The 27046-nt window shown below is 42.5% G+C and overlaps 1 protein-coding gene across 2 annotated transcripts in view; it reads left to right on the forward strand.

Annotated features, from left to right (window-relative positions):
• The first annotated feature begins 13808 nt into the window (after positions 1-13808).
• POLA1 (DNA polymerase alpha 1, catalytic subunit) overlaps positions 13809-27046 on the forward strand; it is a 296255-nt gene continuing 283017 nt past the window's right edge. Inside the window, exons 1-4 of one of the 2 annotated variants that reach the window (XM_082610580.1) lie at positions 13809-13983; positions 18879-19003; positions 21421-21517; positions 22965-23045. In XM_082610580.1, the coding sequence (XP_082466706.1) occupies positions 13941-13983; positions 18879-19003; positions 21421-21517; positions 22965-23045 (346 nt within the window). In that variant the 5' untranslated portion in view covers positions 13809-13940. The remainder of the gene's footprint in view (positions 13984-18878; positions 19004-21420; positions 21518-22964; positions 23046-27046) is intronic. The other variant, XM_082610579.1, reaches the window with a different exon arrangement.

The following is a 27046-nucleotide window of genomic DNA, read 5'->3' on the forward strand; positions in this document are numbered from 1 at the left end:
AATGGATGTTCTAATCAGGATTTTGTGACTTGTCTACTAGGAAAGTTTCTAATTCTACAGGATAATGAACATTTTGTTAAAATATTTCTCCAGCACCCTCAGGCTCCTACAGCATCATTCTTGGCGTTGAACTACCTACATTTACTCATACTGATTTGACCTTCTGAAAATTTTTTCTTTATTTTTTTAATTGAAGTATAGTTGATTTACAATGTTGTGCTGGTTTCAAATGTACAGCAAAGTGATTCAGTTATACACACGCATATATATATATATATATATTCTTTTTCAGATTCTTTTCCCTGATAGGTTATTACAAGATATTGAATATAGTTCCCTGTTCTATACAGTAGGTCCTTGTTGTTTATCTATTTTATATATAGTAGTGTGTATCGGTTTTACCTTTTTTTTAGGAAGAGAATTTGTTCCTGTCTTCTAACTCTGTCCAGGGTGCTTGCATCCTCAGTCAGGGGATAAAGAATCATTAGCCACAGTTTTCCATTTTTATCACCTTAAGAAGGGAAAATATTTCTCTTAAGAAGGGTTAATATTTCTCTCTTTTTTTTTTCTCTTTTGGCCACGCCGCACGGCTGTGGAATCCTAGTTCCCCAACCAGGGCCTGAACCCGGGCCCTCGGCAGTGAAAGCACAGAGTGCCAACCACTGGACCACCAGGGAATTCTCAATATTTCTCTTTTGAGTGTGATTCTATTAATTATCACAGGTCCATCACAGATACATAGGACTTAACTTTTTGAACCTACCTTGATAATCAAAGAGGCACAAATCAATAAGAAAGCGTGTACATTACCTTGCGCCAGAACTGGGGGGTGCAATTGTCCCTGGTGTCCTCTTCCATGGTGCAATCCTGGTGACCCACCATGTCTGCTCCTGATGTGCTTTCCCTCTTTTTTACAGTCCTCTCTTCCCTTTGGAGTTCTTTTGAGGCACAAGGTGAAAATTTTCTTTCTGAGGATTTACGGGAGCACTTTACCAAAAGTTAAGCTTAAAGACAAGCTCGGAGGAGCTAGTTGTGTCCCAGTGCTTGAATAAGCGGAGATCCAAGTTGCCAGGCGCTCTTGCTTTATTTACCATAAGCCTCCTGTTGTCCCCTTCGGCTGTTGTTCATTGACAGTTGCTGTGCTCTGGCCGGGCGCAGTGATGGCCTGTTGCGCGGGGACAGGCAGGTTGTGGTGAAAAAGGCCATTGTTTCATCTACCCTGCCCCTCACTGGAGCTATGGCAACAAATTCCGTTGGTGAATTAACAGTGTCATTGTGTGCTGGCTCAACTGATTATGCTCCTGGAATGACAAACATTTTCTCTCTTTTTTTCAACATAAAAAGTGGTCAAGACCTTAAAGTGTTAACATACAACTCAGCACTTACGTTAAATATGAGAATAAAGATAGAGAAAATAAATCTCTCAAACGGACTTTGATTCTAATAAACATTTTATCTCTTTCAGGTAGCTATTTTAAGCACCATCGGCAGTGAATTTGTGCATTTTAACAATGTGGAATCTTCACAATTTGTGTTAAAGTCATTTCCCCTCAGATAATGCTACACGTTAAAAGAACTCTTTAAATATGCATGTGCTTGGGGCTTTCTCTGAAAAAGATTATTTTTCAATCTGGCTGCAGCAAAGTGCTATGGGAACTTTGGCTGCTGACTGTTAAAATGAGTATCATAACTTAGTTCAGAAAAACTGCTATCTAAATTCACCTAAGCCATGTAAAGATTTCCTATGTCCCATCCTGGCAGGAAAACTCTTAATTGCTTGCTTACATATTCCATCTGCCGGATGGTAAAACTTGCTCTGATCAGCTGAAGGATCCTTTCAAGCTTTCCGTCTGTCCATCCATCCATCCATCCCACACTTTCTCTGATCTGATGCTGTATGGTTGCAGGTGAAGCTCTGTCAGTGAATTCGCTGCTTGTTTCCTAGCATGGTTGTATGTAGTGTGCTGACTTTTTTTTTTTTTTTTTTTTTTTGGCCGCGTGGCTTGCAGGGTCTTAGTTCCCCGACCAGGGATCAAACCGGTGCCCCCTGCAGTGGAAGCGCAGAGTCTTAACCACTGAACCGCCAGGGAAGTCCTCGTGTGCTGACTTGGTGAGCTGGAATCACATTTCCAAGGATCCCATTCCCTTAGCTTTGGGTTAGAGTTGGCCAAGAGAGGAATTTTCACAAGATTTGGAAGGCAAAATCTTCCAAAGAGAGTGAAGAGGGTGGTTGGATGTGGTGACAAACAGAGGGGGGTGTGACGGTGGGTCCCAGCCTGTCCCCCCTCTCTTCACTCTGTGTCCAGATCTTCTTCCCAACTGCTACACTATTGATCAACAGCAGCCCCAGGCCCACCATCAGATGTGTGTGCAGCCCCATAGAGCTTCCCAAAGCTTCTCGTGGGCTTCCTCCTCCACTTTGGCAGCTAGATGTGCTGGGCTTCCGACTGCCAGGTGGGTGGCCTCTCTCATCCTCCAACCTCCCAGACCTCCACACCCCCAGCCCCTCCCACAATGGGCCAGGTCTATTTCCTATAACAAATCCCTTCCTCCATGGCACACAGTGGCCTGCTTCCCTGAGAGAACTAGGACAAATACACTCATTTTTCCAGATGGTACAAGGACTGTTAGGAGAGAATCCTCAGCATGGGGGAAGTTTAGAGGGCAATATGGAGGCAACCCCATAGAACTTGTGTGTAGAAGCTACTGCAGAACCCAAGGAAATAGATGTTATATTCGTGTTGGACCTCTCCCCCCAGTTCCCCACAGCCCTCACCCTGCAACACTTTCAGATCCAAGCATTTTTGCAGATACCTCTTCCTTCTTCCTTCCTAGGTTTTCCCTCATCTTAATTCTTATCCTCCATGGATCATCCCCTCAAAGAGGCTGGGGTTGGACATCAGAGGTAAGCCACATTCTCAGGGTGGGTTCCAGGTAGTAAACTAAAAGAGGAAAAAAAGAAGGAAGTCCTGCGCACATTGTTTCTTCCAGAGTGATTCACTGGCTCCATGGAAATGATGGCCCAACTGGACAGAGCACAGATTGATTCAAAGAGGAGGTTTCTCTAAATCTAAACTGAAGCTTGGTTCAGCTGTCAGGAAAACATCATCCACTTCTATTTGCACTGGTTTGCTCTTCTCAGTAATGGAAAAATCACTCTTGTGTCATCAAGGCCCAGTGGTTCACAAGAGAGGCTTGTTTTGAAATTGCCTCTTGTTGTCATCTATTAGAATAACAGTGCATTTGATTATATTTCCAAGCTTCTTGTCTCACATCGAAAATAAGAATCACTGTCAATCTATTCCCTCATTTAATTCCTGCTTAGAGAAGGTGATTGTTTGTCATAAGCATGAGAAAGTTGAGAGGGTAGGTCTTGATTAATTCTGACTGTAAAGCAAATAGAATGGAAAGAGGGCTACCAATACAACTGTATTCTGTATTCTTATCACAGATCTCGTTGGGTCAGTAAATTAAGCCGATTACCCTTAATTGGATTATGAAAGTGTCTATTATCTGAACACTTATTGGTGGCTTTCTGGGGTCTCTTGTACTTTTGAGAGCCTCTTGAACTGAAATGGTCTCGGGAGGGTCCTATTAACAATTCCCTGTCTACCACCGGGGGCGCTCCAGAGCTCTGAGCGTTGTGTCAGTGGGTGAAGCCTAGTTGCCCAGGTCCATAGAATTGGAAATGGGTGGGCAACATGTCTCAGCTACCCTATATGGCACCTTGTGTAAATCAGAAAAAGGAGCTCCTCTGGACAGAAGCAGCCCCATTTGGTGAGCAGAGGGATGGCTGGATTTCAGCCCCTATTCTCCCACTCTGTGAGGAGCTTTTGCAGCCCCTGACCTTCAGAGAAAAGGATATTGTTGGGGAAGCAAACTGTGTCAGCCCTATCACAGTACACACCTGAATTTGGGGGACAAGTATCCTCATGGCCCACGAGGTGTTCTACGCTGGGAGACATGGGTGATCAACTAGGCCTCAGCTTCAGAGCTGGTGAAATCACCCTCCTGTTGCACGAATTCCCCAGCAGTCTTCTGTTGGCTTTCTAGGACCTCACCAGTACGCAGGGTGTGCCCTGGATCACGGCCTTGTGTGCCATGTTTAAGAGGGCCCTACTTTGGCTCTCCTCCTCTGAGGAGTCCATGTGGTCATGGGGACAGGGTACACGCCTTGGGACCCCCAAACCCCTTCTAGAATGCTCTGGAGTTCTCTGACAAAATGTTCTTAGCCTGTTTCCAGGGCGTGTGCAGCCTCTTCCTCAAGGCCACCCTCCTGGGGGTAACCTCACTGCAGAGTGGTATATCCCTGAGCACGAGGGGTAGTCAACCTTTCAGCAGGAAAACGTGAACAGAATCTGGATATCTGGGCTGGCCGCACCCCGTGCTGTGGTACAAAGGAGGGGTTCTGGCTCTGGCTCCCCCCACCCCATATAACAAACAGTCTGCTAGCCTAATTTCAAACTTTTAAATATTTAGACATGTGATATATGGGCTTCCATTTATATTCTTGTCCTGACCCCACAAATAGTAAAGCAGGCCCAGCTAGAGGTATTCTAAATCACTGTAGAAATTAATGAATTATTTCACATTTTCTGGTTATTTTAATTACAGTTAATTACAAGTAATTTGTTATCAAAAGTCTGATCACCTCTGAATGTATGAACAGTATGATTTTCTGAATCTAGTGGCTGAGGGCTAGATTCTGCACTGAGGTGAAATAATTTGCTTTGTCTAGCATAGTTCTAGGTACATAGTAGCTGCTTTGAAAATAATTGTTGGGCTTCCCTGGTGGCAGAGTGGTTAAGAATCTGGCTGCCAATGCAGGGGACACGGGTTCGAACTCTGGTCCGGGAAGATCCTACATGCTGCAGGGCAACTAAGCCCGTGTGCCACAACTACGGAGCCTGCACTTTAGAGCCTGCGAGCCACAACTATGGAGCCCACGTGCCACAGCTACTGAAGCCCACGTGCCTAGAGCCCATGCTCCGCAACAAGAGAAGCCACTGCAATGAGAAGCCCACACACCACAATGAAGAGTAGCCCCCGCTCGCCACAACTAGAGAAAGCCCGCGTGCAGCAACGAAGGCCCAACGCAGCCAAAAATAAAATAAATAAATAAATTTATTTTTTAAAAAAAGACACAGTTAATGAAACAAAACGTCACACACAAAAAAAGAAAAGTCACATACTGGGAGAAAATATTTGCAAAACACATATTTATAAAGTGATCTCGGGTGGCCTCGGCCTACAGTGGCTTGAAGCAGGATTTCAGTTCCCTGGCCAGAGAATGAAGTCAGGCCGTGGCAGTGAGAGCACTGAATCCTAGCCACTAGAGCACAAGGGACCAGTGGCTAGTGACAAGGCCCTGGCCCATCAGCTGTGTAGAACTGAATTTCCACACAGAGAGGGAAAGTAGTGAAACAAGTAAAGTGCTTATTAGGAGGAAAAAGAGTACATGTGGATAGACACATGGGCAGGCTTAGAGAGAGAGCCATGCCCTCGTGGTTGTTTGAATCACTTTTATGGGGCATTTCTTCTGGGCTTCCTTTGGCCAATCATCTTGCTTTGGTTGGTTCTGAGTCCATATTTGGTTTATCTCAGCATCCTCCCATGTGTGCGCACGCATCTCTTAGCCAAGATGAATTCTAGCAAAGAGGCCTATGGGTAGGTTGACATCACCTACTATGGGGTGGCGCCCCCTCCCTTTTTGACCTTCAAGGAGCCTTTCTGGGCATGTGTAGTTGGGAAGGTCTCCTTGACTTTGAGAATGAGGAATATGTGGTCTTTTATCTCTTATCTGGGCAGGGCTCAGCTTCTCCTCCCTCTTGCCATTTTGGAGTATTTGTCCACAGGGGATGAACTCTAGCTGCTCAGCCTGAGGCCCATCTATCTCCTGCCTCAAAAGGACTTTTATTTAGGATGTATAAAAATTCTTGTAACTTAATAATTGGACAAATAACTAAAAATTTTAAAAATGGGCAAAAGATTTGAACAAATAATTCACCAAAGAATGTATACAAGAGATGGCCAAGTGACTTCTCATTTCTGCTCTTACATGTAAAGTGTGTGGACACTGTTGCTACCATTCTTACATCAAGAAAAATATGGATAAACTGAAAATCAGTGACTTTGCTTAGACAAGAAAATTCTCAAAAAGAATTGAGAAAACAGGGCAAATTGTCATCCCCAAATCTGGAGAGATAGGCACATACAGGGAATCACAGCTGAGATCTGCTTACCTGGAACCATAATCTGGTGGGAACACTTACATGGCAATGTTGATGAATTGCTGGAGGCTGAGTATGGACTAGCATGAAAAGAAATTCCTGAGGGGTACGCTGCAATCAGAGGGAGGACCACACACTTTTGTGGGCTTTTTTTCTCCAGGAACCTCACCAGATTCTCAGCTTGAGGACCTGAGAAAAATCCCTTGGTGGCTTTGGCAGGGGAAGAGGAAGAGTAACCAACTGGAAACCCTTCCAGAATCTTCTCAATCACAAAGGCCTACTCTGCAGAGGAAAGACTTTGTCAAAGGGCAATACTGCAATATTATCCTAGCTTGGGGAAGGGAATTTCAGCTCTCTCCAGCTTTTCTGTTTCACCTGAGGAAGAATAAAAATAATCATAGTCAACAGGGGACAAGACTTGGAGGAAATAGATTGCAACTGTTGCAGTCAGAGAAAGGAGTATGGGAACAATATCAAAATACCAGTAGGGGAAGAAAGAGAAAATAGAGCAGAAGAAATATCTGAAGTAATAGTGGCCAAGAACTTTCCAAATAATGTATCATTAATATGACAAACACAACCAGACCCAGAAAGCTCAGAAAACAGCAAGCAGGATAAATACCAAAGCAAACAAACAAATTTAAAAAACCCCATACCGAGGAACATCATATTCAAATTGCAACAAACAACCCCTGCCCCCAAAAACCCCGACCCAAAACCAAACAAGCAAAAAAAAAAAAAAAAAAAGGGCTCCCCTGGTGGCGCAGTGGTTGAGGATCCACCTGTCAATGCAGGGGACACGGGTTTGAGCCCTGATCTGGGAAGATCCCGTATGCCGCAGAGCAACTAAGCCTGTGCACCACAACTACTTAGCCTGTGCTCTAGAGCCCGTGGGCCACAACTACTAAAGCCTGTGTGCCACAACTACTGAAGCCCATGCACCTAGAGCCCATGCTCCACAACAAGAGAAGCCACCACAATGAGACGCCCGTGCACCGCAACGAAGAGTAGCCCCCGCTCGCCACAACTAAAGAAAGTCCGAGCCAAGCAATGAAGACCCAACGAAGCCAAAAATAAATAAATAAATAAATTTATTAAAAAAGAAGAAAACCCAGAAACTAACCAAACAAACAAACAAACAAAACACAAAGGACAAGGTGAAAATCTTGAAGGAAGCCAGAGGTGAGGGGTGGAGGGTGGGAAACTTTACTTATAGAAGAATAGGGATGAGAATTACAGTGGGCTTCTCATCAGAAACCAGATAATAAGTGTTCTGAGACCCAATTTCCAATGTGTGGGTGGGGCATTTTCCTACACTAACAAACAATTCCTGGACACCAGCAGGGTGTCATAAGGGACAGGAGGGAGGATTTGGGAATACTCACTTATAAGGTACCTAAACTACACATGGAGCAGTATGATGTTATTTGGAGGTGGACTTCGATTATTTTAAAATGTATGTTGTAAACCTTAGGGCAACCACTGAAAGAGTTCTTAAAAAAAGAAGTATAAATGATATACGAAGAGATGAGATAAAATGGAATCATATAAAATGCTCCATTAAACCCAGAGAAGGGGGGAAAGAGAGAAACAAAGAACAAAGAGAAACAAAGAACAAGTGCATCCACGAGAAACAGTTGCAAATAACCAAGAAGCACTCCTCATTAGTCATCAGGGAAGGGCAAATTAAAACTCACAGTGAGATACTAATACATAATCACTAGAACAAAAATTAAAATAAAAACTGATAGTGATTGCTGAGGATGTAGAACAACTAAATCTCTCATACACTGCTGGTGGGAATGTAAAATAGCACAGCCACTTTGGAAAAACTGTTTATTTTAAAGTTAAACATATACTTACCACATGACTCAGCAGTTCCACTCCTAAGTCTTTACCAAAAGAAATGAAAGTCTATACAAAGACCTGCAACAAAATTATAGAAATGGAGAATAGACTACTGGTTACCAGTGGTTAAGGATGGGGTGGGGGTCAGGTCGTGCAGGAGGGGAGCAGATATGGCTGTATAAGGGCAACATAAAGGATCCTTAGAGCTGGTAATGTCCTGTATCTTGACTGTATCAATGCCTATATCCTGGTTGTGATATAGTTTTGCAAGATGTTACCAGTGGGAGACACTGGGTAAGGGATATATGGAATTTTTCTGTATTATTTCTCATAACTGCCTGTGAATTTATGACTATCTCAAAATTAAAAATTTAATTAAAAAATGTAAGGTGGACTACAACATGTAAAAAGCAAGTAAATACTGACAGGAATTTTAAGCAACATTGTATTAAAGAGGTATAGATATAACATAGTAAGGCATCAAGTGTACCTCACCATTGATTATGCCAATAGAGGGAAAAGAAAATAAATCCATCAAGACTATCTTTGTTTTTGATCTAAGGAGAACATATACAGCTCTGGAAAGCATCAGATTTATATGCACATACATAACTTTTCAGCAGACTTACTTTGCTTACATCTGATCTAGGGGACATATCCCTCCCCCACTTTTGAACACATTTTGTGTTTCCAGGATGATTTTTTTTTAATCTCTCCCCCACCCTTCCCCTTTGGTAACCATAAGTTTGTTTTCTATGTCTGTGAGTCTGTTTCTGTTTTGTAAATGAGTTCATTTGTACAATTTTTAGATTCCTCATATAAGTGGTATCATAATATTTGTCTTTCTCTGTCTGACTTACTTCACTTAGTATGATAATCTCTAGGTTTATCCAGGATGATCTTTTCAAGCGGATGATTATAAAATAAATTACTGACTGTGCCTGAACTATTAATGACTGGGCACTTTTGTCTCACTGGCAGAAATTATTCAATAAGAGGTAAGAACAAAGGGCAATGAAATGAAAGTTGTCTTTACTGTGGAAGGAACACAGAGGGTGAAACCAAGCAGGACCCTGTGGGGTTCCTGGGCACAAAAGTCTTTCTGTGTCCCCCATTTCTTGATTACAAGAAACAGGCTTTATTCAGCCTCCATGACCTTCCCTGAGTTCCAATGGGCAGGTTCAAACAGTTGCTAATCAGGGAAGGGAGGTGATGCAGAGACAAGGGATGAGCAGTCAAGAAACAATAGTGCAGCCTTGGGGCAGGGTCCTGGTTCCCCCTCAAGGGATACACATAACAATATCTTTGAGCTGTTTTGCAGATACTGAAGCCCCCACCAGGTGGGAGAAGTTAACGGTATGTTTCCCACAAGCACCTAGACCGCAGACCAGTTGGAACCAGAAGGTTGATGATGCTGACTCTCACTTAAGTCACCACCAACCAATCAGAAGAATGTCTACAGGCTGATCACACCCTCTGGGACACACAGTTTTGAGGGCATTAGCCTACTGTGGCCCCCTTTCCAGGGCAAAGCAATAAAGGTATTCTTTTTTACTTTATCCAAAACTCTGTCTTCGAGATTTAATTCGGTGTCGGTGTACAGAGGCGGGATTCTGCATCAAGGTAATAAAATAAAGCAACAAGTGATGACTGCTTGAACTAAAATAATTCTCTATTTCCTAAACCCAAACCATGGAGACAGTCAGGCTATGGTTTCTATTGGTGACCGATGCTTAATGATGGGGGTGGTTTCACACTGTTTCTAATAAAGCTAGTGCTGGCCTTGCATAAGAGTTTTAGGTAACCTAGATATCATTCAATTTATAGGAAGTTACAGCACTAAATGCTGTAAGATTTAAAGAGTGAAATTCTTTAGAACAGGTGGGAAATGAGCTTTCCTTTCTTTTCTCACGGAAAGAGGTGTGTCCAGGCACGTGTGATCACATAATTGTTCAACTGGATATTTATGTCCAGGTTAGCCATCCTGCTGATGACTCTAAAAGGTTTAGCAACGCCTAGTCTAGACCACTTGTTTTCAACTTTGGCTGCACATTGGAATCCCATCCTCAGAAATTCTGATTTAATAGGTCCAGGGGGCGTTAGAACTTTGAAAAACTGCTCAGATGATTCTAATCTGCAACTAAAGTTGAGAACCACTACTCTAAGCTTTCTAGAACACTGGCCATATGTAAATTAAGAAACCCTCATGCTGCCATCCTCTCCTAAAATTCACTATTTTTGGGGGAACTTTATTTTTTTATACAGCAGGTTCTTATTAGTTATCCATTTTATACATATTAGTGTATACATGTCAATCCCAATCTCACAATTCATCACACCACCACCCCTACCCCCTGCCACTTTTCCCCCTTGGTGTCCATACATTTGTTCTCTACATCTGTGTCTCTATTTCTGCCCTGCAAACTGGTTCACCTGTACTATTTTTCTAGGTTCCACATATATGCGTTAATATACGATATTTGTTTTTCTCTTTGTGACTTACTTCACTCTGTATGACAGTCTCTAGATCCAACCAGGTCTCGACAAATGACCCAATTTTGTTCCTTTTTATGGTTGAGTAATATTCCATTGTATATATGTACCACATCTTCTTTATCCACTTGTCTGTCGATGGGCATTTAGGTTGCTTCCATGACCTGGCTATTGTAAACAGTGCTGCAATGAACACTGGGGTGCATGTGTCTTTTTGAATTATGGTTTTCTCTGGGTATATGCATAGTAGTGGGATTGCCGGGTCATATGATAATTCTATTTTAAGTTTTTGAAGGAACCTCCATACTGTTCTCCATAGTGGCTGTATCAATTTACATTCTCACCAACAGAGCAAGAGGGTTCCCTTTTCTCCACACCCTCTCTAGCATTTGTTGCTTGTAGATTCTCTGATGACGCCCATTCTAACTGGTGTGAGGCGATACCTCATTGTAGCTTTGATTTGCATTTCTCTAATAATTAGTGATGTTGAGCAGCTTTCATATGCTTCTTGGCCATCTGTATGTCTTCTTTGGAGAAATGTCTATTTAGGTCTTCTGCCCGTTTTTTTTTTTTTCTTTTTGCGGTATGCGGGCCTCTCACTGTTGTGGCCTCCCCCGTTGCGGAGCACAGGCTCCGGACGCGCAGGCCCAGCGGCCATGGCTCACGGGCCCAGCCGCTCCGCGGCATATGGGATCCTCCCAGACCGGGGCACGAACCCGTATCCCCTGCATCGGCAGGCGGACTCTCAACCACTTGCGCCACCAGGGAGGCCCCTGCCCGTTTTTTGATTGGGTTGTTTGTTTTTTTAATATTGAGCTGCATGAGCTGTTTATATATTTTGGAGATTAATCCTGTGTCCGTTGATTCATTTGAAAATATTTTTGCAAACGAATAAAGGAATAAAAGGAATACAAATTGGAAAAGAAGAAGTAAAACTGTCACTGTTTGCAAATGACATGATACTATACACAGAGAATCCTAAAGATGCCACCAGAAAACTACTAGAGGTAATCAATGAACTTGGTAAAGTTGTAGGATACAAAATTAATGCACAGAAATCTCTTGCATTCCTATACACTAATGATGAAAAGTCTGAAAGAGGAATTAAGGAAACACCCTCATTCATCATTGCAACAAAAAGAATAAAATACCTAGGGATAAACCTACTTAGGGAGACAAAAGACCTGTATGCAGAAAACTATAAGACACTGATGAAAGAAATTAAAGATGCTACAAACACATGGAGAGATATACCATGTTCTTGGATTGGAAGAATCAATATTGTGAAAGTGACTATACTACCCAAAACAATCTACAGATTAAATGCAATCCCTGTCAAATTACCAATGGCATTTTTTACAGAACTAGAACAAAAAGTCTTAAAATTTGTATGGAGACAAAAAAGACCCTGAATAGCCAAAGCAGTCCTGAGGAGAAAAAATGGAGCTGGAGAAATCAGACTCTCTGACTTCAGACTACACTACAAAGCTACAGTAATCAAGACAGTATGGTACTGGCACAAAAACAGAAATATAGATCAATGGAACAGGATAGAAAGCCCAGAGATAAACCCATGCACCTATGGTCAACTAATCTATGACAAAGGAGGCAAGGATATACAATGGAGAAAAGACAGCCTCTTCAATAAGTGGTGCTGGGGAAACTGGACAGCTAAATGTAAAAGAATGAAATTATAGCACTCCCTAACACCATACAGAAAAATGAACTCAAAATAGATTAGAGACCTAAATGTACGACCGGACACTATAAAACTCTTAGAGGAAAACATAGGAAGAACACTCTGACATAAATCACAGCAAGATCATTTTTGATCCACCTCCTAGAGTAATGGAAATAAAAAGAAAAATAAACAAATGGGACCTAATGAAACATATAAGATTTTTCAAAACAAAGGAAACTACAAACAGGATGAAAAACAACCCTCAGAATGGGAGAAAATATTTACAAATGAATCACCAGACAAAGGATTAATCTAAAATTCACTGTTGACTGACTATACCATCAATGTTCTAACTCATAATGCTTTCTTAATTGCTCCAATACCTTTAATAATTCCCAGAAGAATTCTGGTTTCATCCCCAAGTATTAGTTCATGCAGCTGGTTTAGAAGATTCTGAAGCGTTAGTACAGCTATTTGTCTTTGGGGGCAGGTTTTATTCACGATGACATTGCAAGTTTATGCTATGAGCCAGGGCTCAATTATCACAAAAGATTTGTCCATTGGTCAATAATTCATGTTGAATCACTTGAGGGCATGGATCTAACTTTGTTCTGGATGGGGTAGTGGGGGAGGGGGTGGAGGGGAGGGGGTGGGGGGGCCCAAGAGCCTTGTGACTAGTGGGTTTGAGAAAAGTGTTCAGATGTATTGGCCTCAATGGTTAAATTCTACACAAATTGTAGAAAGAATTAACCATAGATGGTTAATTCTCATTCTAAGTTCTTGGTTTAAATAGTGCTCTCTAGTTAAGATATACATGTAGAAGTCTCTGGTTTTACTATTAAACAATAAATGAAAAAAAAAACAATATATGAGGTGCATACATTGCATGCATTGTACCAAACACAATAATCTAATGCCCTTTTTATCTTTCATAACATTGACATTTTGCAGGAGTCCAGGCCAGATGTTTTATAGATTGTTCTACGTTTTGAACACATCTGATTGTTTCTTCATGGTTAGATTCAGGTTAAACATTATTTGCAAGAAGACTATATAGGTGATATTGTTCCTTTTTTCCAAGTGCACCACATCGGGAGGCCCCGTATTGGTGATGGTATTTTTGACCTTTTGGTTAACTTGGTGCATATATTGCAATACCATATATCACACAGCGACTGTATTCGTACTCAGAGAAGCAAAGTATCAGGCAAGACTCCGAGTGCGCAGCAGGAGGCAGTCGTTTTCCCAGGCTCCTGGGAAACCCGTTCAATCACGCCCACCCTCCTGCCTCCCGCGCCTCTTTTCTCGGAAAATCAACTCTCAGAACCAGAAAGCTCCTACTCCAAGGGGCCCAAATCTTTTCCCATCAGCATGGGTGCGCCTGCGCAGCGAGTCTCCAGGAGGCTCTTTTCCAGCGCCCGACCGCTTTCTTTTTCTGCTCTCCACGGCCTCCCCCGCCGCTCGCTCTTTTCCCTCAGGGGTCATCACGGGGCGCCAAACGCGCGCCCGCGGGAAGGCCGGGGGCGGGGCGCTGCGCGGCGCTGCGCGGCGCGGCGCGGCACGTCAGTGGCCTTCCGGGCGGAAGTCCGCAGCCTCCGGAGCTGCTGATTGGCTCTCTGGGTGGCGCCTGTGTCGGCCTCCGCGCCAGTTTCGGGCTGGTTGGCGCGGAATCGGAAGACTCCGGGACCATGGCGTCCGTGTACGGCGATGACTGCGAGCTGGGGGCGAGCGGTGAGAGATGACCCCGCGCGCGGGGTCCCCAGTTGGGAGTGCGGAGACTGTGGCATGATTTCGGGTGGTGGGGGCTCTGTTTTATTTTTTTCTTAGGTAGGCGCACGCCCGGGTTGACCCGCGGGTCTGTTTGGGCGCGGACCTCGGACGTCCAGGACTGGAACCTGTGAGGCCTCGGACAGGTCTTCTTTGCAGGGCTGTTGGGTCCTGGCAAACCCGAGCAACCCCCTGCGGGGCTTTTCGTTTGGGAGGCTGCCTCACCTCTGTCACTGCGGGTCTCCGCACTTGGCTGCCTTTCTTTTTATTTCTTTTGGTGAATCTCATCCCACGTGCTGGGCACACCTTCATAAGACTGGCCCCGGTGGGGCACAGTATTGGCCGAAAGTATTTCATTGCTCCCGCCCCAGGTGTCCGCTTGAGGGCTGGGACGGAACGGATGTGCGCCTTTCCCGTGATAGAAACTGCTGGGAAGATTGTTACACATTGTACCTAAGCAGGAAAGAAAGCTCTAAGTGCTATCACCTGAAGATACAAACGCGTTTTGTCTTTGTAGGTAATAGGTTTCTACTTTATGCATTAACAGTTTTTTTTTCAAATTCTATGGAAAGTTCTTCAGGTACCGCACAGAAATAGTGTTCACAATCTAGTCATCTCAGGTGAAGCTTCTAAAAAAAAGTATCAGTTCAGCAGCATTTCGGATGCCTTGTATATTATTCCATTTTCAGTGGTAATATTCTATTTCCAAAAATAGAATACAAAAATGCAAATGGATTTGTCTGATTTCTGAGTTTTGAGCAGTGTGCAACTAAAGTGTGACTTCACTTCAGTGAACTTCCAACTTCAGATTAGGTGCTTCACTGTCTCAGCTCAAGCATCACATCTCCTGTCACTCAAATACATCACCATTAATGAGAACTTGCTTCCTAACCAGCTTCCTTTGCATTCACCTAGTCGTGAATCACAGATTTCAATTTGTTCTTCTAGCCTTTCGCTTTTTAAGACAATTTGTTTTGGAGAGCCAACTAGCCTGAATTACAGATGGGATGTGGGATGTGAGTATGTGAACAGTCTTTGCAGCCCTCCATCAGTGATATGTCGCTAAGCCCTTTCTTCACCCTAAAAACTACGTTCTCTGTGAACACCAAGAAATCACTCTTTGGAGGACATCGTGCAATCTTGAGATCCCTCTTAAGTCATGGTGTTGATGAGTGGCTGGGGACTTGTGACTGGAATTTTTCCTTTGCAGCCGACTTGGAAAGATTGTTACCTGAAAGACTGTTGCAGGCTTGTGTGTGTCTGCCTTGAGGGGGGGGTACTCCAGATGGTAATTTTGAACCAAATATTTAAACTTTGGTAACTGGATTTTTTTCAGGCTTATTCTTTTTTCTTTCTTTTTTTTTTTTTTTTTTTTTTGCTAACCTACCTACTTGAAGCATTGGAGACATATTCCATAAAGGAAAATTTAGGCCTTTTTTCTCCTTAAGTATTAGAAGATGGGGTGGCTGTGAAAAGTTGAAAGGTCTATAGCTGTTACTGTATATGGAAATGGATAGGGGAGAGTTTAATGATTAAAAAAAGCAGGTACAGTGGTTCATTCAGCAAATATTCATTATGTACCTACGAGGTATAGGCATTCTATCAGGCTCTGGTGTTACAGTGGTAGGTAAGCTGGACATGGTTTTTGTCTTCATGGAGTTGAGATGGTAAACATGTAATTATATGCAGTGCTATATTGGGGCTTCCCTGAGAAAACGGCTTTGCTTTATTTTTGTTTTCTAGAAGCTAGACCATGTTAGTGCTAAGTGTGGGGTGTTGGCATATGTGTGTGACTACCCTGCATCTGTACACACACACACACGCATATTAAGTGAGCTCCTGTATTGCTGAGTACAAAGTAAGCCAAGCATCTTCATTTAATCCTTAACAACTTTATGAAGCAGACATGATTATCCCCATTTCACATATGAGGACCCTGAGGCTCTGCATTAGAGTCCTTAGGTGTAGGCTACAGGAACTAACTCTAGTTGATTTAAACCGAAAAGGAATTTATCTGAAGGATATTGTGGTGTTCACAAACTCCGGAGAGCCAGTCGGGGGGCAGCTTAGCTAGGAACAGTGGTTAAAATCATGCCACAAAACTGGTCCATTGAGGAGCTTGTTGCCAACCATGGTCAAGTACTTGAAGTTAGAGCCTTCAAGTACCTTGGAACATTGCTGGCACTGTTGTTCCAGGTACTCAATCCTCCTGTAGCTGTTGCTACTTCTCGAATCTTCCATTAGCCGTCCCCCTTTCCTTGTCACACTAGCTTGTGATTTAAAGTCTGAGCAGGTGTTCATAATTGGAGGGTCTATTTTATATGCCCATGCCCTAGCTGCAAGGGCATAAGGGAGGGGGGACTTCACAGATTCTGATGCTGGGCAGCTTAAAAAACAACAAGACACCTGGTCACTGTAGCTCAGAGAGGTTAACTGGTTGTCTCATGTCACCCAGTAAGTGGCAGAGCCTGGTTGTGCCGCTTCTTCCTAATCTCCTGTTCTCCCACTCACTCTATGCTCTCATGTCCAGCTTACCTTCCACCTTGACTTCCTCTCGGTTTCTGAATACACCTTGCATTTTCATCCCTTTGTAATTTGGCTCATGCCTTTTCCTTTGCTTGTGCCCCCTTGTTACCCTGTACTCTGATAGTGAAATTCTACTCTTTCTGTGTTGGAAACCTCCCCTGTGAAGCCTTCTCTGATTTCCCAGGCAAAATTAATGGCTCTCTTTTCTACATTTCCTCAATACTGGCTTCCTACCTCTAATATGGCACCATCTTTATATGATGGTGGGAGCCTCAGGTCTTTTTGCTTTCCTTGACTGGGAGCCCCTTGAGGACCGACAACTCTGTCCTATTTGTAATTGTACCCCAAACCCTTAGAGTGGCACATCGTTGCCTGTGGAATACGTCTTTTTGAAAACCTATGGATTTTGTCAGGATAATCTGACAAAGGAGTCAAGGGAGTCTTGAAGGGAATACACTGAGGCCACCTTTTCACTCTCAGTGGTCATGTTCCATAATCTCCAAAACCTTTTCGTGTAGGCCTGCTCACGATTTTTTGAAATCATTTGAGTGACACCCAAGATTTTGTGGCTGTCATCATTAAGTACCTGCATTCCTTAATGCCTTTCTGAAAATGGATTTAAAAGTCAAATATGAAAGTCACACAATAGGCTGAGATGTTATAAAGAGAGATTCCATTTCCAGAAAGCTAGAAAAAAAATTCTCTAATTATGCCTCACCTTTAAGATACAGTTTTCAAGTTTATTGCCAGCACTTGGTACATGTTCTGTAAATTGCATCTTCTATTTCACACACTTAGTCAAACAGCTGAATGTTGTTATGAATGTTCCGGGGGGTTGGAGCTTTTAGGATGCCTGTTATCAATACTTCTCCTTTTCTGTGCTTACTACTTTTTATAAAATAATTAGCACCAAATACAATACAGTACTCAATTTCACAGACATAGGTGGCAGTCGTGCTGAGCCTCAACTCATCGCTGGCAGGCGGCACTGTCTTGCTTGGCTTGGGTATTCATCAGCTGGTATATGAAAGTCTTCCTTCTGTGGATGAAATCTTTTCAGTACGTGTGTGAGGTGGTCAGTTTATGATGACCCAAAGTGTGAGTAATTCAAAAGTTGAATGACTGACCACTGAGGCTCTCTGGTACTTCAGTAATTTTCCACAAAACACATTTTAATCTTTGTAATCTTTCACCTCATCCTCTAATGTCGTAACCAACTGCATGAGGCCTGGAAATCATTGGTGGAATCAAGAATCTCCTCAGAGCCACCTTTGTTAAATTCTCCCAACCCCCAATTTATCCTTCCTTTGGAATTCCAGACACTTTATCTGTACCTCTGTTAGGGCATGTGTTACTTCTAAAAATTGTTTTAGAGTTAGTTGCTACTTACAGGCATATCTCACTTTATTGTGCTTCACAGATACTGCATTTTTTTTTTTTTTTTTTACAAATTGAAGATTGTGGCATCCCTGCATCGGGCAAGTCTGTTGGCGCCATTTTCCCAACAGCCTTTGCTTATTACTTCATGTCCCTGTGTTAACATTATTTTGGTAATTCTCACATTTCAAATTTTTCATTATTATATTTGTTATGGTGATCTGTAATCAGGGATCTTGGATGTTACTACAACTCACCGAAGGCTCAGATGATGGTTAGCGTTTTTACCAGTAAAGTATTTTTAAAGACGTAATGCTTTTGCATACTTAATAGACTACCGTATAGTGTAAACATAACCCTTATATGCCCTGGGAAACCAAAAAAACAAAATTCGTGTGACTAACTTTATTGCGATATTCACTTTATGGGTCTTGGTCTGGAACTGAACCCACAGTATCTCCGAGGTCTGCCAGGTACCTCCCAGGTCAGATTGTAAATTCTGTGTCTGTGGGCCCTGTCTTTCTTATCTTTGTGTCTCTCAGAGCGCCTGGTACTTTGCAAAGAGCAGGTGCTCCTCAAATCCTTTCAAATGTTGATTAACAGAATACAAAATGAATTGTCCCTTTTATAACCACTTTAACGGCCTGCCATTTCCCTGGGAAAGGTTGTGGACTAACGGCTGATCTCCCTTTAGTGTCTCCAGGGGATATCAGTTGAATTTGGAATTTTTCTTTTTTTGGAGGAAAAAAATAACAGTTGCTTCAGCTGGAAATTTCTGAAGAGCCACAGTAGCTGCAGATTCAGCCCTGAGCTTATGAATTATTTCCATTATAAAAAGAATCCATTTGTATAACATTAAACTTGTATATTACTATTGGCTAAAAACTGTTGCTTTGTTTTTGAGGGAAGATGGCTGACAATTTTGTACATCTCATGTAAATTTGGCTTCTTTTCAGCTGTGTCAGATTCAGGGAGTTTTGTAGCTTCCCGATCCCGGAGAGAGAAGAAATCAAAGAAAGGGCGACAGGAAGCTCTGGAAAGACTGAAAAGGGCTAAAGCTGGTGAGAAGTATAAATATGAAGTAAGTAACCATTTTTATGGGCTTTTGCTCCTGTGCTTCATCTAATTCATAGCCTGCAGATAATTTTACGTCACCCTTGTCACTGATTAGAAATATGCATATATTTCAAGCTTCCTATAATAGTAATTTCTTAATATCAAACATATGGGCATGAGGTAGATTTACAGGTTATGGGAGACTACTCAACTCTTAAAGTTCCTATGAGGCACCTTACAGATGCTTTTAAAATTAGTAAGCACACTGCATCTGTGCTAAGTTCCATGGCTTCGTTGAGGAAACTTAGAGATGCTTTTACTTTACTCATAAGGCATTGAGCAGTCTAGCCGAGCACTGCTGCTCCTTGGAGAGAATTGTTGTTCCTAGTCTCATATGCACGGGGAGCGCGGTAGGGACTTAGACCTTCCCTCTGCTGTGTCCTGCGTGTAGGGTTGAATGTGATGCCCTTTTGGCTCTTTTCCTCTACCCACTGTCGATGCCCTGCAGGTAGAAAAGCAGAGTGGCTGCCATCTGCACAACATTGTCTGGCTTCACATTGAGGGCACTCCCTGAGGATCTTAACTGCCTCAGGGCTGGAAAGTGATTAATATGAGAAAATAATAATAACAACAATAGCAACTAATGCAGTTTTTCAGCTAACGCTGTTCCAAGTGCTTTTACAAATATGTTCATTTATTTAATCCTTCCAGTACCGTATACAGTTAGATATGTGAGTAACAGCATTTCGCATGGGAGGTATCTGAGGTCACAGTGGCAGAGCCGTGATTGGAACACAGGCAGCCTGGCTTCAGAATGTGCCTGTTTAGCCATGGCCTATTCTGTATTGGGCTAGTAAGCAAGTAGAAGAGGATTTTTGTCATTTGGCACCATTCATTCAAGTTAAGGAAGTCAACCAGATCATAAAGGGTTGCTAAAAGGATTACGGTAAAGCAAGAGTAAAGCATTTTTAATGTAGGTCCTTCTATAAAGGAGTTCTGTGGGGCATTTCAGACGTTGACACAATGTGACTGATTTCCCGTTAATCACTGATGTTAATGGCATGGCTCTAAGAGTTCAAGCTGAGCAGTAGCAGTGTTTTTAGAGATTGAGTCAAAATGACTTTTTAACTCAAAATGGTTTTTAAAAATAGTTTTCCGGTGTCTTTTGATAGTATATAAATGAGTTGCTTAAACGAGAGACACAGCATGCGTAATAGACTTAAGCCAACAAAGCTAACCTTGCCAGTTCCCTCTCCCCTCAAAAGGAAAGTTGGTCAGTACAGTCATTTTAATTAGACTAGTTTGTGTTTGGGTTGTCAAAAAACTTAATTTGGTAGGGCAGGTAATTTCTGTCACCAAATGATCGAAGGCCAGATCAGTGTTTGCCAGTGATCCCTGTCCAGTAGATTAAACCGGAGGTAAAAACTAAGCTTAATCCTGTAATTACTGTAAGCCCGGTAGGTGTGGCAGAAATCCAGTCAACTCTACCCATCAGGCTCTCAAAGCTCTGTGTCCAGGTGTTTTTTCCTAGAGTCTTAGCTCTTCAGATGGAGTTGGTCGTTTCCTCCAGTCCCCACTTGAAAAGGCAGAACTCTCAAGAGAAGGGGGAGTTTTTAATGAGGTATCTTTAAGTTCTTGCTAACCAGCCCACCAAATTCTCATCTGGGAGATGGGAGCCCGCCAGATTCTCACTGCAGTGGTGTGCATCTATGCTGTCTGTTGCTTTAACTGTGCTGAGGTGGTCTGCTCTGTTCAGGCCAGTAGTTTGTGGTGTTCTGGCCTTCTGGCGGTCAGGCAGCCCGTGTGATTGCAGGCCTTGCCATTCTCTCTGCACTTGCCCTCAGTTTTTAAGACCTGAAAATGGTGGGGAATCAGTGGTAATACAAATAGGGATCACTCAAAAACCATTCCTAGTGTACCCGTAGAATATAGTGTGTGTTTTGCTGATTTTTGGAGGGGGATGGATCGGGAAGATTTTCCTTTTGAATTACATTTGGTTGGTTGAACAGTTATTAAGATTATTGTCTATTTGTGGGGCACCATCAGCTAGTGGAGAGGGAGGTGGCATGTCTTACAGGTTTGCCAAGTACAGGAGAAACCAGTCTCAAAATTACAAGTGACTAATCCCCAAAGTAGCTAATGAAGAATTGGCTATACTTCAGTTTGTTTTTTATGAAGTGGATGAGTAATTGCTGGTGTGACAAGTGTATTATGCTAATGGAATCATTTAATATCTTATGTTAACACCCACCTAAACGGAATACTAAGTTAATCGATGTCTATTTAAGGAAACTCCTGCAGTGGTGTTGAATGTCAGAACTCAGATTTGGTTGTAGCTACTCCTTCAGGCTGCCATTCCACTTTGAATTTGACAATTGTTTCATCAGGATTGTTTAACACTTTCACTCCACTTGAAGCTTTCTCAAACTTGTACGATGGCAGGTAGAGGACTTCACAAGTGTTTATGAAGAAGTTGATGAGGAACAGTACTCGAAGCTGGTCCAGGCCCGCCAGGATGACGACTGGATCGTGGATGATGGTATGTGGGAAGAAACCGCCTGCCAGGCACTGTATCATTTGTTTTTCGTAGCTTCTCACTCGGTGGAGTTGCTGCTTTGCTTGTGCACATGTAAGGCGCTAACTTAAGGTCATACCTTTGGTTTGGGTTTTCCTCAAATGCATGATTTGAGGGTGTGGAATCAGAACAATAGGAAGTTTATTGAGGGACATTTTGGAGAAGCCAGGCACATACCTCAGGCTATAGTATAAATCCTCCAGGAAATGACTGTAGGAATTGGAAGGAACCTGTGGGCTATCCCCATGTGATGGGGCGTAGGAAAACTCTATCTCACAGAATGGCTGTGAGGATTACAGGAGACTGTACTTGTGAAGAGTAGCTTCGGCAGGGGCCCCGGGCAGAGGCTGGTCCCCATGTTCTTACAGCCCTTGTGGAAAGCACGATGGTTCCTGTTTGTGGGACTTGACTTCTTGGGCGTGTCAGTGCTGACCGCGGAGCGGAGGGAGGGGGGGTGTAGACCGTGCCTGCCACTATATTTTTGTTCCTACTTCTGTAATGGAACTCAGCTATATTGCCAGCGTTCCAGGCTCAGTAGTTGTGGCGCACGGGCTTAGTTGCTCTGCGGCACGTGGGATCTTCCCACACCAGGGATCGAACTCGTGTCTCCTGCGTTGGCAGGCGGATTCTTAACCACTGCACCACCAGGGAAGCCCGACTTCTGGTGATCTTGATTCTTTTACTCTTTATTCTTCTGGTAGAGTAGAAGTACTGTAAAGCATCCTATTGTGGCAAACTTTTTTTTTTTTTCCGGTACGTGGGCCTCTCACTGCTGTGGCCTCTCTCGTTGCGTAGCACAGGCTCCGGATGCGCAGGCTCAGCGGCCACGGCTCACGGGCCCAGCCGCTCCGCGGCACGTGGGATCCTCCCGGACCGGGGCACGAACCCGTGTCCCCTGCATCGGCAGGCGGACTCTCCACCACTGTGCCACCAGGGAAGCCCTGTGGCAAACTTTGATCCTATGGGCCAAATGATTACCTTAGTTCACCTAAATAGGCATAGTATACAGTTGATCCTTCAACAATATGGGTTTGAACTGCTTGGGTCCACTTGTATGTGGATATTTTTCAGTAGTAAATACTACAGTACTACATGGTCCGTGGTTGGTTGAATCCGCAGATTTGGAAGAACTGTGGATACTGATGGCTGACTGTAAGTTATGTGTGGATTAACCCCCAGGTTGTTCAAGGGTCAACTGTATATCCTTTGGTTTTGACTCAGAAAACCTGTGTGGGTGCTGTGTTTCATCTGACTTCTGGTTGAACAGGATTCTGCTGCATTTAAAAATGGCCTGGGCCAGGAGAACCTCTGAGTGGGTATAAAAGGGTTTTTAAAAATCTTTTTGTCATGGCTAAAATATTATTGGCCAATTTTAGAAATTTGATCCCGATATTAAATTTTGTTCCTGCAGATGGTATTGGCTATGTGGAGGATGGCCGAGAGATTTTTGATGATGACCTTGAAGATCATGCCCTTGATTCCCATGAGAAAGGTATCTGCATTTTGAGATACACAGAATTGTCTAAAATTTCAGATGACTTGGTACTTTGACACAGTTTCTTTAAGGACGAAGGACCTACCACAATTGTTTTTCAGTATAGAAAATGTTCTAATGTTGAAAGAAGTGTAGTTATGTAGAAAATTAAATGCAAAAAGCGTAAACAACCAGGAAATGAGGTGTCATGTCTCTGTTATCCAAAGAGTTTAGTCTTACTTATTTTGGAACTTTTAGCCCGGTGGTCATTTTAGACTTGCTAATTTTGAGGGCTGCAAGAATTGATGTCTTTTCATTCCTACTGAAGTGACATACTTAGAATTTTAGCTCTTTGATAGAAGTACAGTACAATAACAAGGTTTAGAACTTCTGTCAACTTGCTTTGTTTAATTGAAATTTAAAATGATATGAATGTATGTGTCATATTTTCTTAGCTACACAGTCATTGGCAAAAAAATTTTTTTGAGTAAACAAGCCTGATTTAGTTCCTGTAAAATGAGAGGGGAAAATTCCCTTCAGTATTTGTTTTTTTGGTTTAGTTCATTATTACCACCAAGTGGTAGATCACTGGTCAGCACTCTGTGGCCCACTTACGGCCAGTTTGTTTATGGCCCACTTACGGCCGGTTTATTTTTGAACAGCTTTATTGAGACATAATTAACATACCATACAATTCCCCTATTTAAAGTGAACATTTCAGTGGCTTTCAGTATGGTTACAGTAGTACAGCCATCACCACAATCAATTTCATTACCCCAGAAGGAAATCATACCTGTTACTATATAGCTCTCAAGCTAAGAATGGCTTTTACATTTTTAAAGTGTGTGTAAAAAAAGAAAAGAAAAATTCAAAGAAGAATATGCAACAGCTTAAGAGACGTGTGTGGCCACAAAGCCTAAAATCTGTGCTCTCTTTACCCTTTTCAGAAAGTCTGCATCTTAATTTGTAGATTATTAACATTTTACGACATTTGTTTACTTTGTCCGTCTTCCCCTTTCCCAGACACATACATGCAGACTTTGTTTTTGGTGAATTTATTGAAGGTAAGTTGTAGACATGCTTCAGTGGTGATCTCCTAAGAACAAGGGTTCTTGTCTTTTTAGTCACAGTACCATTCTCAGGATATTATCTAAGATTTTGTCCATATTAAGATTTCCCCAGTTAGCCCAATAATGTCTTTTATAACTGTTTTGAAAAATGCAGTGTCCACTTGGCTTTTCATGTCTCTTTAGTCTCATTTAATGTAGAGGAGCACCATCCCTCCTTCCTCCCCCTCTGGCCCAGTGTCTTTCATGACATGGACATTTTTAAAGGGACCGGGGAATTCCCTGGGGGTCCAGTGGTTAGGACTCCGTGCTTTCACTGCCGAGGGTGTGGGTTCGATCCCTGGTCGGGGAACTAAGATCCTGGCAAGCCGTGTTGTGTGGCCAAAAAAAAAGACCAGGCTGGTTGTTTTGTTGAATGTCCCACAACCTGGGATTTGCCTGATTGTTTTTTTGTGCTTAGAGTCAGGTTAAATATTTTGACAAAAATAAAATTTAGTTGAACTTGTGTCCTTGCCACTCATATCAGGGACACATAACGTCAGTTTGTCCCATTACTGGTGAAAAGAAGTTTGATCTCTTGGTTTAAGATAATGTTTGTCAGATCTCTTCCTTGTGAAGCTACCTTTCCACCTTTGTAATTAATGGAAATAGGAGTGATAATTTGAAACAGTGTGTGTATATCCCTTTTTCCCACCAACTTTTACCCAGTGCTTTCAGCCTTTACTGATGATCCTTACCCGTTTTTTTTTTTTTTGGCCATGCTGTGCAGCTTGTGGGATCTTAGTTTCCCAACCAGTGATTGAACCCGGCCCGGCAGTGAGAGCGCCGAGTCCTAACCACTGGACTGCCAGGGAATTCCCCTTACTCTCCTTTTTTAAATTAGCATTTCAAACTCATGGATTTAAATAAAAGTGCTGTTACAGTTCAGTATCCATTATCATCGTTTTCCTGTTTGATGTGGAAATTACCACAAATTTGGCAGTGGGAGACCCTTTGAGCTGGCTCTTCTGTCCTTTGGACATGGTCTCATCAGTCTTTGAGCATTTCCTTGCTTTCTGGGCCAACAAGATGTTCCAGGTTCTCCTTGGGTGATTCCTGTCCTAGACCTGGAATCAACCATTTCTCCCAAGAATCATGGTTCCTTTTAGTAGAGAATGGTAGCAGATCTGGGGGAGGGATGTGCTCATTGCTACTGGGATGTAATGGTTTCTAGGCCCTTTCAGTGAACAGAGCTAGGAGATTATATATACATGTATGCTGTGAATTCATACTGATACATTCGATTCAAGTGTAAAACCACAGGGTACTTCATTTTCCCAATCTATAGTTGTATTTAGCTTCACCCTCAGGGAAAACCTTGTCTTCTAAAATATACTCAGAATAATTTTGGGAATTTTAGAAGTACTAAACCCATACCTCTAGCAACAACCCTTCTAAGTAAAGTTTATAATTTCTTTGCAGTTTTTAAATTTTTTTTTTTGCCACACTGCATGGTATGGGGAACTTCCCCCACCAGGGATTGAACCCGTGCCCCCTGCAGTGGAGTCACAGAGTCTTAACCACTGGACCACCAGGGAAGTCCTCTTTGCAGTTTTATTTGTTCTTGGCATATATCCTACTGAGGGTGTATGGTGACGGTATTGTGTTTAGAAGCTGTACGAAGTAATTTTTTTCTGTGCGCTGTAGTATCAGTTTACTACACAGGTTCATTTGTTTTTGATTTTATTTGAATTTAGGCTTTTAAAAATATCCTTTTTTTCCCTTTTGTTTTAATTTTAGTTTTTGACTATTGTAAAGCATTTTTATGGCTTAAAAATCAAAATGATATTCAAGAAATAGACTAGATAACTTTTACTCTCACCTCTGCTTTCTACTTTATTTCTTCCCGTCTCCATAGGTAACCATTTTTATTAGTTTCTAATTATCCTTCCTGTGTTCCCTTTTACAAAAAAATAAGGTTGTATATGTTTTTTTCATGTGGGATGTTATTTGTTCATTCATTAGTTAAATTATGTGGATCATCTTCCTGGTTTCTGCCAACCTGTGTCATGTAGGAACGCTACACACTGGTACCGACCATTAGATAGTAGTGTGGCTAATTGTGTTATTCCTACTTTTTATGAGTCCATGAAGAAGAGGATGAAGTGAGCCCATGTGATTTTTCACCTCCCTGAAGTGAGGAGGTTTGTGTTAGTTTCTGGCGTTGTTGTTAATTATATCATCTTGAATGAGTCCCATCACCTATCTGGACATTTGTTTTGTCAGCTGTAAATTAGGAGATTGGACTGGACAGGGAGGTTCTCGAGGAAAGGACCCACGTCCTGATCATCTCAGTGCTGATCACAATAGCAAGTGCAAAGAAAATGTGCAGCATTTATTGAATAAATGAACCATCTCTGTATCTGTAATCATTATGTTATCGTTTCCCACTAATACGTCAGTGGAGAGAATGACTTGACATTCTGAAGGAGAACTAGTCTTAGAAATCTATTCCATGCTTTGTCACCATTTACCTACAAGTCGCTGCTGTTTCAGTGTCCTTCCCAAGGAGCCCAGTAAGGTCCCAAGGTCTTCAGAATGGAAATGGAATTCCGCATCCACTTTAAACACTTAGAAGAAATCATAGAGTTTTGCCTGGGAGTAAAAGGTTAACTCTTTTTGGTGTAGATCCAGTCCCTGGCATGTTGTTTTCAAACAGAGACAGAAAAACATCAACTAAATCCCAATGAAGAAAAATCAGTGGGAAAACGAATAAAACAAATCAAATTGGGGACTTCCCTGGCGGTCCAGTTAAGACTCCATGCTTCCATTTCAGGGGGCATGGGTTCGATCCCTACTCGGGGAACTAAGATCCCGCATGTTGCGTGGCGTGGCCAAAACGGAAAGAAAGAAAAAAAAACAAAACAGAAGCCCTAAAATTGTGGAAGAATTTCATCTCAAATGTTGACTCCT

Source organism: Mesoplodon mirus (assembly GCF_964341445.2).
Source record: "Mesoplodon mirus genome assembly, chromosome: X".
In the NCBI taxonomy this organism is placed as follows: domain Eukaryota; kingdom Metazoa; phylum Chordata; class Mammalia; order Artiodactyla; family Ziphiidae; genus Mesoplodon; species Mesoplodon mirus.